At 46.8% G+C, this 12,609-nt stretch overlaps 1 protein-coding gene across 1 annotated transcript in view; it reads right to left on the reverse strand.

Annotated features, from left to right (window-relative positions):
- Positions 1–5,188: 5,188 nt before the first annotated feature.
- The window catches only part of LOC126529070 (serine/threonine-protein kinase SBK1-like), a 108,413-nt gene continuing 100,992 nt past the window's right edge, over positions 5,189–12,609 (reverse strand). Inside the window, exon 6 of the mRNA XM_050176670.3 lies at positions 5,189–12,220. Within this exon, the coding sequence (XP_050032627.1) occupies positions 11,836–12,220 (385 nt within the window). The 3' untranslated portion in view covers positions 5,189–11,835. The remainder of the gene's footprint in view (positions 12,221–12,609) is intronic.

Consider the following 12,609-nt stretch of genomic DNA (forward strand, 5'->3'; position numbering starts at 1 on the left):
CTAAAAAAATGCCATTCACCCAACGCTGTACAGCGTTCGCTGTCCTTGGTGCGGAGGCCGGCCAACTCTCGTCCACATTACGTGGGACTGCCAGAACAGGCCACCCAAAATTAATACACCAAAAATAGCCGGCAAACTTTCCGGAAGGGAGCAGTGGGAGACTTGGCTCGCCAGCGAGGATCGGGAGATGCAACTAGCGCTCCTCGACCAAGCACGGCGGACCGCTCAAGCCAGTGGGGGCCCTGAACTAGGGGCTCCAACCACTCTCTTTCTGCATTTTTTAAATAAACATTTTGATATATATATATACATGTAAAAGGTGAATTCGTCTTTCTCGTCAACCGCTGCACCAAATTTGACGGGGCTTGTTGCATTTAAAAGAACAATTTTAAATCTATTGATTGGTGGTTTCAAGTTTTTGATTTAGGTCATCAATATTTTTATTAAAAATTGGCAAAAATCGCAAATTTTCGGAACACGAAACTATGGCGTTTATAACTCTAGAACTCAGCAATGAAATATGATATCACAATTCTGTGAACTGCATCTCATAGTACATCTAAAGCGGCTAAACTTGATATGTTACACATGAAGCTAAAAAAAATTTAGTAATATGAGAATACAGCGTTTGCAGAACCGTTGTACACAACGTAACGAATTCACGTAATATATAAATTGACATACTGAATTTGTCCGCTTTGAATGAGCTAATGGACGCCGTTTACAGAATCGCGATATCTATTTTTGAGGGAGAGCTATTAATGTGGAAACTTCGACCTTCTATTTTTTTTTCGAACGTTCAAATTTTTGAAAATTCTTTCAATAAAACTCAGGCCCTAAACCGAAAATCGGCTTCCAACAGTCACTATAATTTAACTTTATCACTCAAATGCAAGAAATTTCATTAAAATCAGTCCAGGGGCTATATCAGAAAAGCGTTTTTGCGTTTTACATGTATTTGAATAGGCAGCGTCGGAGTTGGGCCCGAGCTAAAGCTTCCTCTTAAGAGGAAGATTTAGCCCGAGCTAATGCTTCCTCTTAAGAGGAAGATTTAGCTCGGGCCTAACTACGACGCGTTCTGCATCATCGATAGCTCTGCATCCGACAGCTCTGCATCAAGAGCAGATATCGTGGTTCTGTAAATGGCATCCACTAGATCATTGAAAGCGGACAAATTTGATACGTCATTTTATATCTTACGTGAATTTCTTACGTTGTGTACAAGGGGTCTTTCTGCAAAAGTTATATTTCCATATTACTATATCTTTCGAGATCCATGTGTAACATGTCAATTTTGTCCGCTTTAGATGCACTTTTCGATGCAATTCACATTATTGAGATATTATTTTTCATTGCTGAGTTACGGAGTTATAAACTTGATAGTTGCGTTTTCTGAAAATTATTGATTTTGGCCACATTTTAATAAAATATTGCCGACCTAAATCGAAAATTCGAAACCAGCAGTCACTAGATCTCACCAGTCACCAGCAGTCACGAAACCAGCAGTCACTAGTTTTTCTTTGTAATGCAACAAACCTCGCCAAATTTGGTGCAGTGGTCACAGGTATTTAGATAGGAGCACCCGAGCCAAAGCTTCCTCTCAACTTCGGACGGCAAGAAAAACCCACGTGACCAAGTGATGACGTCACGTTCCCGGCGCTGGACCTGCCGCGGCTAGCGCTGCGCGAAATCCCACGGTGAGCAGCCACCGGGCCGCACCTGGTCGCTGTGACGTCATAGATTTTGATGGCATCTTGTAGGGTCTATTCATTTATATAGCGGTACAGACTGACCACATTGTGTTTTAAAGGAACCAAATATTAAACATGGCAAGTTTCGGGAACCTTTGCTCAGCCAACGCGGCCCTAATGCGAAAACATACTTTGGAATCCCTGACGTCACACTGACGTACCGGCGTCGGTACTGATACTTCGACCTTCACTTTCTCATCTAATGAGCAAACTATTATGTTGAAATGACTTCCTGCAGGATTCTCAAACAATGCTTTATTAGTCTCAACTGATTTATTGTTTCGCTTTAGTGGCCCTTTAAAAACCCTCTCGCATTCACAACCCGTAAGAAGCGCTTACGTGTCCTCGGTACTTTTTGAAGCACGACAGATGCGAAAAGCACGTTCGGCTTTGGTCTATATAGCTCGCTGGCTATCCTAACTGCAGGGACGTGCGAAATTACGGACTGCGAGTTACGCGCTGATTATATATACTGCCACTCGGCAGTGACAAAGGGGGTGGATCTTTTCGCGACGTTATCTCGAACTTAGAGCAGCCGTCAGAGTGAACGAATGGTGCTAAGCACATCTAAGCACACATGCAAAGACAGGAAACAGCGTGTAAGGATGGGGCACAAACGCCGACTTTTCGTTGTTGTTGATGAGTAGAATAATAATAAAAACAAAAGGTCGGGAAACTATAATTTCGTGACGTCATTTTCAAGTGCAAGATAATGAGTGCGCATAAGGACTTCAGAAGCTAGCACACATCGGCTCCATCACAGTAATAAAAGTGCGAAGACGGTCCCGTGCAGGTGTATCATGTCTAATATATATATATATATATATATATATATATATATATATATATATATATATATATATATATATATATATATATATATATATATAGAGAGAGAGAGAGAGAGAGAGAGAGAGAGAGAGAGAGAGAGCACGCGTAATGCCAAGACGTAGGATTGTTTCCTAGCTGCGGCAAGTTGTTTTTTCATCTACTTTCTTTGCCATTCATTTATCATTTCTAATATATCACAAAAAGCCAACAAACAAGGACACCAAGGACAAGATAGGGGAAATTATTTATACTTACTGATTGAATTAAAGAAATGATATATATGAAGCCAACAAACGATGACAGTTGTCTAGTTTCACATTGAAATAAATAAATGATAAATAATTGGAAATGGAAGTGGATGAAAGACAACTGGCCGCAGGTGGGATACGAACCCACATCTTCGCATTACGTGTGCGATGAGCGAACGCCGGCGCCGTTTGCCCGTCCACTTTCTGGGATAATTACGTTTATCTACTAGAGCCGACCCTGGGAGTGTTGGCCAGCGCCACCACACATATATGTATGTACGAGCGCTTGTCTTGTGCGTCGGCGTGCTCTCTTGTCCCGTCTTGAAACTTCCGCTTACCAGATATCTGTAAATAAATTGCTACGGAACAGTATTTGCGATGGCGAAGAGGCAAGCAGTGTGAAGACGACGACGACGATTAGAAGCCAGCGCGGGCTGTTGCCTCTTGGAATTTCTATTCCCATAGGTCTGGTTCGGCACCTTCTCCTAAATGTTTTTACTGCAATGAACCCGAAACTATGGATCATTTCTTTATAGAGTGTCGTAGGTTCAACGTGCATAGAAAACGACTTCTAGAAGGTCCCTTCCGCCAACTTGGATTAGCCATTACGCTACCTATCATTCTGTCTCTGGGGGCGTCGGCACTAGGACACTGTAATAGGAACGTATGTGATGCCTAAATACTTTGTTTAGCGCAATACAACAGACACAAACACGACCGCGTCCGCCGCCGCTTCTATTGGCCTGGTCTCGCTCGCTCCGTCTGACGCTATGTTGCTGCCTGTGATGCCTGCCAACGTCGGAAAACGCCTCAGCTGGGTGCTACCTGCCGGTCGTCTCCAGCCGATCATTGTCCCTGTGGAACCGTTCTTTCGTGTTGGGTTAGTCCTCCTGGGTCCCTTTCCCATGTCATCCTCTGGGAGCAAATGGGTAGCCGTGGCAACTGATTACGCCACACGATACGCTGTCACGCGGGCTTTCCCTACCAGTTGCGCAACTGACATAGCGGACTTTCTCTTGCGTGACATTATTTTGCTTCATGGTGCCCCGCGACAGCTGCTTACTGACCGTGGTCGTAACTTCCTCTCGAAAGTTGTCGCCGACATTGTGCGTTCCTGCTCCATTCAACACAGGCTGGCTACCTCATACCATCCTCAAACCAATGGCCTGACAGCGGTTAAACCGTACTCTTCCCGATAGGCTGTCCAAGTACGTTTCCAAGGACCACCACGAATGGGACATTGCCATTCCTTACGTCACATTTGTGTATAATTCTTCTCGGCAAGACACCGCCGGAGTTTCGCCATTTTATCTACTGTACGGTCGCGAACCGACCTTGCCCCTAGACAAGGCACTTCCTCCTGCTGCGATCTCAACAAGCGAGTACGCGCGCGACGCCATCGCCCTCGCCGACCATGCACGCCAGCTTGCCCGTACTGGACTGACGGCCTCGCAAACCACTCAGCAGCGTCAGTACAACGCCCGCCACCGTGACGTGCAGTTTTCGCCTGGTGCGCTCGTGCTCCTGTGGTCGCCCTCTCGTCCCGTCGGACTTTCAGAGAAGCTCCTTTCGCTATACACAGGGCCCTACCGCGTGCTGCGCCAGGTGACGCCTGTGACTTACGCAATTGCTCCTGCGAGTTCAACCTCATCATCTACTCTGGCATCTAGTGATGTCGTGCACGTCAGTAGGCTCAAGGCCTACTACACTGATTCCGAGTCCGGCCTTTAGTCGCTCCGGGACGGCGCTTTTGCCGCCGGGGGTAGTGCTGCGGAGGAGGAGGAAATCAACTTTATTAGAAATCCTGCAGGCCACGAGAGCTTTGGGCTCTCATGGAGTGGGCGTCTCCCACGACGGAACCGGGAGGTTGAGTTTCCTGGCGGCGTCGTGGACCTGCTGGACGGCCCAGAGTTGGGGAGCGAGTTCTTCGCTCCGGATTGCTTCTTCAAACTTGCGCTTGTCCTGTTCGTAGTTTACGTGAGCTTGCGAGCACGGCCAGAGTACATTCATTGTACCATTGCAATTGGTACAATGAACAGTATTTGCGATGACGAAGAGGCGAGCAGTGTGAAGACGACGACGACGATTGCAGGCTAGCGCGGGCTGTTGCCTCTTGGCCAAGTGCGGCGTGTTTCCGTGTAAATATACTTCTATATAGCTTTTCGTCTGCGTCTTCCTACGTAATATATATATATATATATATATATATATATATATATATATATATATATATATATATATATATATATATATATATATATATATATATATATATATATATATGCACACACACACACACCTCGAATCCCACTGTTAGCCCGAAAACTAACTTTTGTACTGCAGAAACACGCCGGGCCGTCACATCGGGCAAGTTTTTATTAAATATATCACGAGTAAATACAAAAGACGTGAACAACAACATCAACACTTCGTGCAATCGCCGTACATACGGACACCAGTCGAGAAAAAAAAGAGAAAACAAACTGCCGACAACAAACACTCTTTGTTTAGGATCATTCGCCCGAGAACCACCTTCCTCTTAAAAACCGAACACCTTCCTTTTCTTTCTTATTTTTTTTATTTAAGACACGTTATTCGTCGGTAGAGAGGCACGTGTCGCTTAGAACAACGACATCATGTGTTTGGGCTGGGTGACGGTCATCTCGACACTGCGATTGCTTTACAAAAAAATATTTATTTTTTTCTCTTAGCTTCATCGTGGAAAGCGAACAAAAGAATGCAGTGTGTCTGATATGTGTGGGACAGTAAGGTGGCGAGACGCAAGGGTTGACCTCGCATGGCACGATTTGAAGTCGGTAAATGGCAGAAGAGGGAGAACGCTTCTGGCGCCACCTGCCGGGTGTACTAAAAGAAACGTCGGTTTGTGTTCTGCGCATATTCCAAAACGGTACGTACAGATTAAACCTTATGTATCAAGCGGATCCAATAAAGAGTGACATTCTTAGTTTTTTCGAGTCAGCTCCCGTACCCACAAACGTTCCTCGACTCGATTCGACACTTCTTCTCGACGCGATGCCGCTTCGTGGTAAGTAGCGCCACCGATCAGCAGTGTTAACCTTGGCCTCCGAGTTTAGAGCGGAGACCGCTGACGGATCTCGGGGGCCACGCTCCTCGGCCGACTTCTGCGAAGACGATTAATCGCTCGAGAAACATGCCTCTACGCTGGCGCCTTCTAGTGCACGATGGAATCGCCTGGTTACGATAGGTGACACACGAGGCATGCGAATGCAGTCAGACGTCTATTAACAAAAACCTGATTTTACGAAATTTTCGATTTAACGAACTACTTTTTTTTTTATTCTCCGACACATATTCACAGTGCCTTATAGGTTGAGAACCTCGAAGCAACGAAGTGAGCTGAGTGAAATTTGTAGCATTTAAGAGAGGAAGTTGCATGCCAGTGGTTGCAGGAAGCATAATTTTGATTTAGGGCCTCTAACTTTTTAGAGAAATCACCAAATATCGACAAGAAAAAGAAATAGAGGTCCGAGATTTAAAAATTCGTAACTCTGGACCCAAAAACATATGTCGCGGTTTTGTAAAGTACATCCGTTAGAGCACCTAAAGCCGACACATTCGATATATGAATTGCAGCTTACATGATATTGCTACAACATTTAAAAGGTTTTTTCAATGGCGAACATGAATGGTACATTTAATGAGGGTCTGCAATGCATCAATCTTAAGCCCTTTAAATGTACTATTAGTTGCAGTACAAAGAACTGTTATATCGCTTTTAATTGCCTAGTTATAGAGTTGTCAACATGATAGTTTCCTTTTTTTTTCTTCAAATTTTGCAGTTTTCGAAGATTTTTTTATGAAAAGAAATTGACAACCTAAATAAAAACAGTCTGCTTGCTACAGTCACAATATTTTCAACTTATCCTTTTAAATACAACAAAGCTCATCAAAAATGGATGCAGTGGTCGCCAAGAAAGGCGAATTTATCCCTTCCCATGTGATTTAGATAGCAGCTCCATTGATAAAGCTTTCCCATTGCCACCGACTTCAAGGAAGCGAGGGTTAACTGTATTCCATCACTCGCGGCAACGCCCCCACGGATACAAGGAACGATGTTTCGAAGTGCGCTTGTGAAGTGAATGCCAAGTCGAGTCGCATTCAATCCTCTCGCCTTCAAGCCTACTGTCGCATTCAAAACTGGATAGAATTAACGATATTCCTAACATGGGCGCCTGTAAACGGGCATTATTTGAGTTAGTGCAGGAAGGGCATTTTTTTTTTTCGGAAACTGTTACAAAAAAGACAATTAAGGTCGCGCTGCACCGTTACGACGGTGGGGGGGGCAGTAGTCTTGTGCAAACACTTACGTCGCATTCCCATTTTCCAGACATAGCGGACGACGAACGCGGTAAGTGACGACTATGGTGTGTGAACATTTAACGGTTTGCTCTACAGAAAGACGCTAGTACAATCCCCACGCACGACAACAAATACGACACTTTTTTTTTTTGCCAGACAACGGCTGGCGCGTATAGGCTATTTCGTAATACTTACAATCGCGAACCCCAACGTATGTGATTCCTACTGTTTCGTCTTACTGCTGGGCCCGCTTACTATTTGGACAGTATAGTATAAGTATACACGCACGCAATACACCGCTCTCTACGTCAAGTGGCTACGTCTAACATATTCGCCGTCAGCGGTTGGCGCGGCGGAGGAGAAAAATATATCTGAATGTGCAGCCGCTGTCGAGTGCGAACGATGAGTTTCTCGAAATGGGAAAGGAAAGTAGTTAGAGGTCTGCGCGTTTCAGAACGGTTTGTAATTTAAGGCATGTACACCCGAGTGGGTGAGAAGACAAGCCACGCGGCCAGCGGATCTGGCTGTATACTGCTTTTTAAGTTACGAAACCCCTGCATTTTCCTCCTGTACGCTATCTTTAAGCGCACTGCCGGCAGATGATACCGCGTCGGTGATTCGTTTCTTGCCGCATCACTCGTTTGTCTTAGTTGCGAGAAGTGAACGTATCGTGGTGCAGCGCGAGGTTCTGTTGTTCTCAAAGGTGAAGTCACTTAGATTGAGCGTTCGAAGCCTGCCGAATTATTCGTATTCCTGTAACACGCTGCTTGCAAGGGCATAGTTTGGATTGTGTACTTCTCTCACTGCGGCGCAATACGAAAAGACGACGCGTTTGCAAAGATGGAAGCTCGTGCAGGAAATATGGGAGAGCGAGGAAACTGGACGTCTCAGTCATACGCCAATACGTTATGACAAGAGGGCCCTTATTCGAAAAAAAAGTAAGGATTTCCTCAAAAGTCGAGGCTTCCAACAAGCGAAGTTGTCATCGTCGAGACTGAAGACAAGACCTTCTTCAAGGGTCAAGACTTTCGTCAAGCGGGCTTGTCATCTTCAAGACTGCAACCGAGGCGAGAGCGCGCTTATTTCTGCTGAGGTGTTCGTCGCACGTGAAGGACCTCGCCAAGTGAAACTCTGATCGTCAACGCCCTGACGAACTGTGAAGACGTTCGTCTAACGTGGAGGCCTTCGTCTAGCGGAGTTATCGGGAAAGGCCGTAAAGATGACAACAGGGCTTGCCATCTTGAAAACCTTCACCTTTGGCGAAATCCTACAGAAAGACCTCTTGTAGAAATTGTGGCACCAGACTGAAAAGGACCCTATGTCTCTCGTTGTCGGATATTTCCTGCGCAGTAAAAAAAAAAAAAAAAAAGGAAAAAAAAAAAAACGGGCATCTACAGCAAGTACGGCTCTCTTTGCTTTCTTTAAGCGCATTTTCACTACGGCAATGGCATTCTCATGTTCTATAGTGATAGACAGATGACGTCTCGGTATTCTGATGAGCGAAACGATAAGTAGCAAGTGCGTTCAAGGCTTCCACCTACGCGTCAGGGTGAGCGTCTTTCAGTCTGTCGCAGGGTATCGCGCGCGGGCGACGGACACAAAAAAACTTTGAGAGGTACGTCGACGTGGTAAAAAATATGCTTTTGTCCACACTTCCGAGTGGTTGGTGGGAGTAAAAATTTTAGCTTTCCACGCAAGACACGGGAAGTCTGTGCGATCAAGTTTGTACTGAATGAAGCCTGTTTGAACATTCCTCCCAGCGTCACAGTTCGGGAACCTTGTCGCATACGGTTCCCGAAGCCGCGCAACTGTAGGCCATGGAAACTTTTTTTTTTTTTGAACTCGCGTAAGTGTCCTTTTTTGTGATAAAGTGCACCACGTCTCCATACTCGCGCAGGTGTGCGTTTTCTTTCTTGTTTCTTTCTCAAAAAGGATGCAGGTTCACTGGCTACATTCGAAAAAAAAAGATGTGTGCGCTACTTCACGCCTTCCGGAGCTGGTTGACACCACGAGTGCGATTCGAAGACGTCCGAACGGCCCGACTTCACTTAAGACTTCGCTGCCTCGTATAGCCGCTTGCTACGAGTGTTTCACCAACGGGTTCTTATCCTGCATTGAATAAACTTACGGTCATTGAGCTAAATAAAGCCTTACATCGACGTTCTCCGACACGGCGACCGTCGGAGTAGACAGGGGGGATTCGATATTATTGAACGAGGGACCCGCAACCATTGAAACTAGGTTAATTGTAAGGCAAGCGGCGGGAACACGAACATGCGCACTGAACCATTTTGCGAGTGATACAAGGAAACATTGTCAGAAGGACCGGGGCCATTGAGATCTCACTTTTACACCGCATCAATACTTTTCATAAGGGGGTAGATACTGTATAGCCCTAGCTCAGGGCATGATATTGAATCGCTACGATCTATAAAGAAACTGTATACACACACAATTCATTCGAAGGACAGAAAATGTCGCATTGCTTAGGCCACACAAAAAAGTCCCTAAAACAAGTCTCCTTGATGCTGTCTACCGTTTTTAAGATCTGTCCTTGCTTTCTTCGAAAATCAGAACCAGGCGTGGAATCTTTCTTTTTTTTTATGGAATACTATCGTCACTGACGGCAATGCTTTCTCAAGAACAAAACAAGAGAATCGGTCCGCTCTCCACCTCAGCCTCGTTTTGAACACTCTGCAGTGGCATTATATCTTGGCTGAATGCATGTTTGGAAGTCTTACGCAAAACCTTCCCGACACTCGCGAATAACACGGCATCGCCAGCGCCAAACACATCTCAGCAGCAAGCCAAAGACAAACTTCGCAAAAAAAGAAAGAAAAGTCACCGCGATTGACGACAACACTACAAGTGTTCACAGCTGACAGTTTCCAACAGACACCGCACTTCCTAATGCACCGGCGCACAGATTGTCTAGTTCTGTCAAGTCCACAACTCGCGACTCGTTTGGTAGGGGATGACGTCCGCGTGCCTTACGTCAAGGCAATTAACTAAGCAAGATTCTTTTTTTTTTCTTCGCACAGCGGATGCCGGGGACGTGAGCAACTGCCTCAACGCGGCGCCTCTGTACCTAGTCTTCTGCTCAATGATCAACCAGCAGACGGCGGCAGGCCACCTGTGGTGTCACGTGAGACTATCGGCTGCAGACGATAAACTGGTTTTGTATTCGTCTGTCGCGTCCACCACTTGCAGATGTCGGTACTGCGTTGAAGTTGACATGTCGAAAAGACGCCGAGAGATTTCAGCCGCGGCTGTCTGTTTTCGATCTCACGTCAGCAAGGAAAAAAACAAAAACAAAGCGTAGACGCACCACAACGGCCACAATTATTTGTGACGGACACGTGGTCTCGGAAGACGAAATGGCAGAGCATGGGTGGAGCTCGACGAGACATCCGAGTACCAGTCAGAAAAGTGGCACAGATATATTGACGGTATCTTCAGCACCTTCTAACACACCAGCGCTGTCATTTTTAGGATGTGCTCTCTCTTATATTTCATGACACAGTAGCAGACAGCGACGTCTTGCTCAACTCACAACACAGCTTCGCGTTTCCTTGTTTATCTGCTTCGGGCAAAATTTTACATTTTTACTGGCTTCCCGACTATTTGTTTTATGTTTTCTGGAGGCCAAAGGTCAAATAAACGAAGATATCTCAATCTTTCATCACTTGGAATGGGCATAAGCGATGTATGATGGCAATTCTCGAACGCATGAGATTTTCCGTAAGATTAGGGAAACTCTGCCCTCGCTTGTTCAAGTGATAAATCCGGCCCGCCGCCTCCAGAATTCGTTGTTTCAACGTCTTCTGCCGCGTAATTCTTGATGCCACGGACTTCTTGGCTAAACCATTCGTTTGCGACGTCGCTTGTATATCAGGGAGGGGAGGGGGGGTAGGGTGCTGCTGCGAAGGGTGCCACGTGGGCATCTCGAAGTTTTAGAGTTGCTTGCAGTGCACCAGTAACTTGATGTCTCTCCCTTAACTCGGGAATCCCGTTATCCTGCTGACAGCAAAGCCGAGGCATCTGCTGTGGTGCCCTGTATGTCATCACCCACTGCCAGAGGGTTACGGCCTCTCGGGCCAATTCCCGAGATTTCTCGTCAGCACTATTGCTGATGGACGCGTTTCACGGACACGTGGCGATTCCTCGGCGCTCTCTCTTGCTTCGGAACACAGGCGCTGTTCATGCGGCGAATGTTCCTGACTCTCTACCAGTAAATCAAGTAAGTAGCCGATGTGACATTCCAAGATGGCTGCCACCAGTAATAAAACCTCAAGACCGAGAACCACTGCCATGTGGCTTCGGCCGCAGCATCGTCTTCTCTATCATCAGCCTTCCCGGTCATATTCCAAGTTTCATATCTCACATGTTGAATATCCTGGTGTCCCCGGAAGCAATCGGAGCCGAGCCGAGCCGAGCCCGAGCCACCGACATCCGATTACTGACATCACCTTTCCCCTATTCTTCACAAGAGATGTGTGTCCGGTCATGTGCACCTACGCACATTTATCTGCTCTAATACGCGCACACCTTGAAGGGACACGGCTGCGCGAAGGTATACACACACGCTCGGCCATTTCCGTGTTCGCAGAGGAACCACCCGGCCAGATCGTCGAGAACCCGCCACTCGGGCGTGCGGCTTCTCCCTACTGGCTCTCCTTGGCTTGGCCCTCGGCTCCAGACATGATCCAGTTCTGGATCCGTTGCTCCTTGCCGTACTCCGACAGTAGTTCGTCGCCCAGCTTCTTGTCGTGGCCCGCCACGGCCGCCGCCGTCGCGGGGTCCCAGATCTCGGAGACCTTGGACGTCCGCGGGGACCGCACCATAAGCCACCGGTCGCCGTAGTACTTGTTCACCTCGGTGACGGGGTACCTCTTGGTGGGCTTGGGCTCCATCAGCCGCCGCATCATGCGCAGCAGTCTGGGCGTGAACCGCTTGAACTCGCGTGGCGTCCTCGTCGTCTTGCGCTTCTGCCAGTCCAGGAACTCGTTGAAGCGGCTGTCCGTGATGTCAGCCTTTTCCCAGGGAAACCTGCGAGTCGAGAGCTGCGTTTGCGGGTGCGTCCAAACTCGCAAGTTGCGAGCGCGCGAGCGAACGAACAAATTAATGCGAAAAGCATGCACGGTAGCTGCTGCGCAGTTGATATACATATTCCTAGCACAATAACTCAGTGGAACCAACCGGCCAGTCCACGTTGCTTGTGACGCTATGTTCAGCATGTTCCGAGAACTCTCGCGCACTTTACGTTGTATCTAACCTGTTCGGTTTCTCTTTGGCACTGTGATGTAGGTTGTTCAAAGAAAAAGTGATTCTGGCAGTCCTTCCGACCGATTCGCGATATACGGTCATCATGTATATGCTCGATGTTAAATGAAGAATTATGGGGTTTAACGTGCCAAAACCACTTTCTGATTATGAGG

The sequence above is a fragment of the Dermacentor andersoni genome, chromosome 8 (assembly GCF_023375885.2).
Source record: "Dermacentor andersoni chromosome 8, qqDerAnde1_hic_scaffold, whole genome shotgun sequence".
Classification (NCBI taxonomy): domain Eukaryota; kingdom Metazoa; phylum Arthropoda; class Arachnida; order Ixodida; family Ixodidae; genus Dermacentor; species Dermacentor andersoni.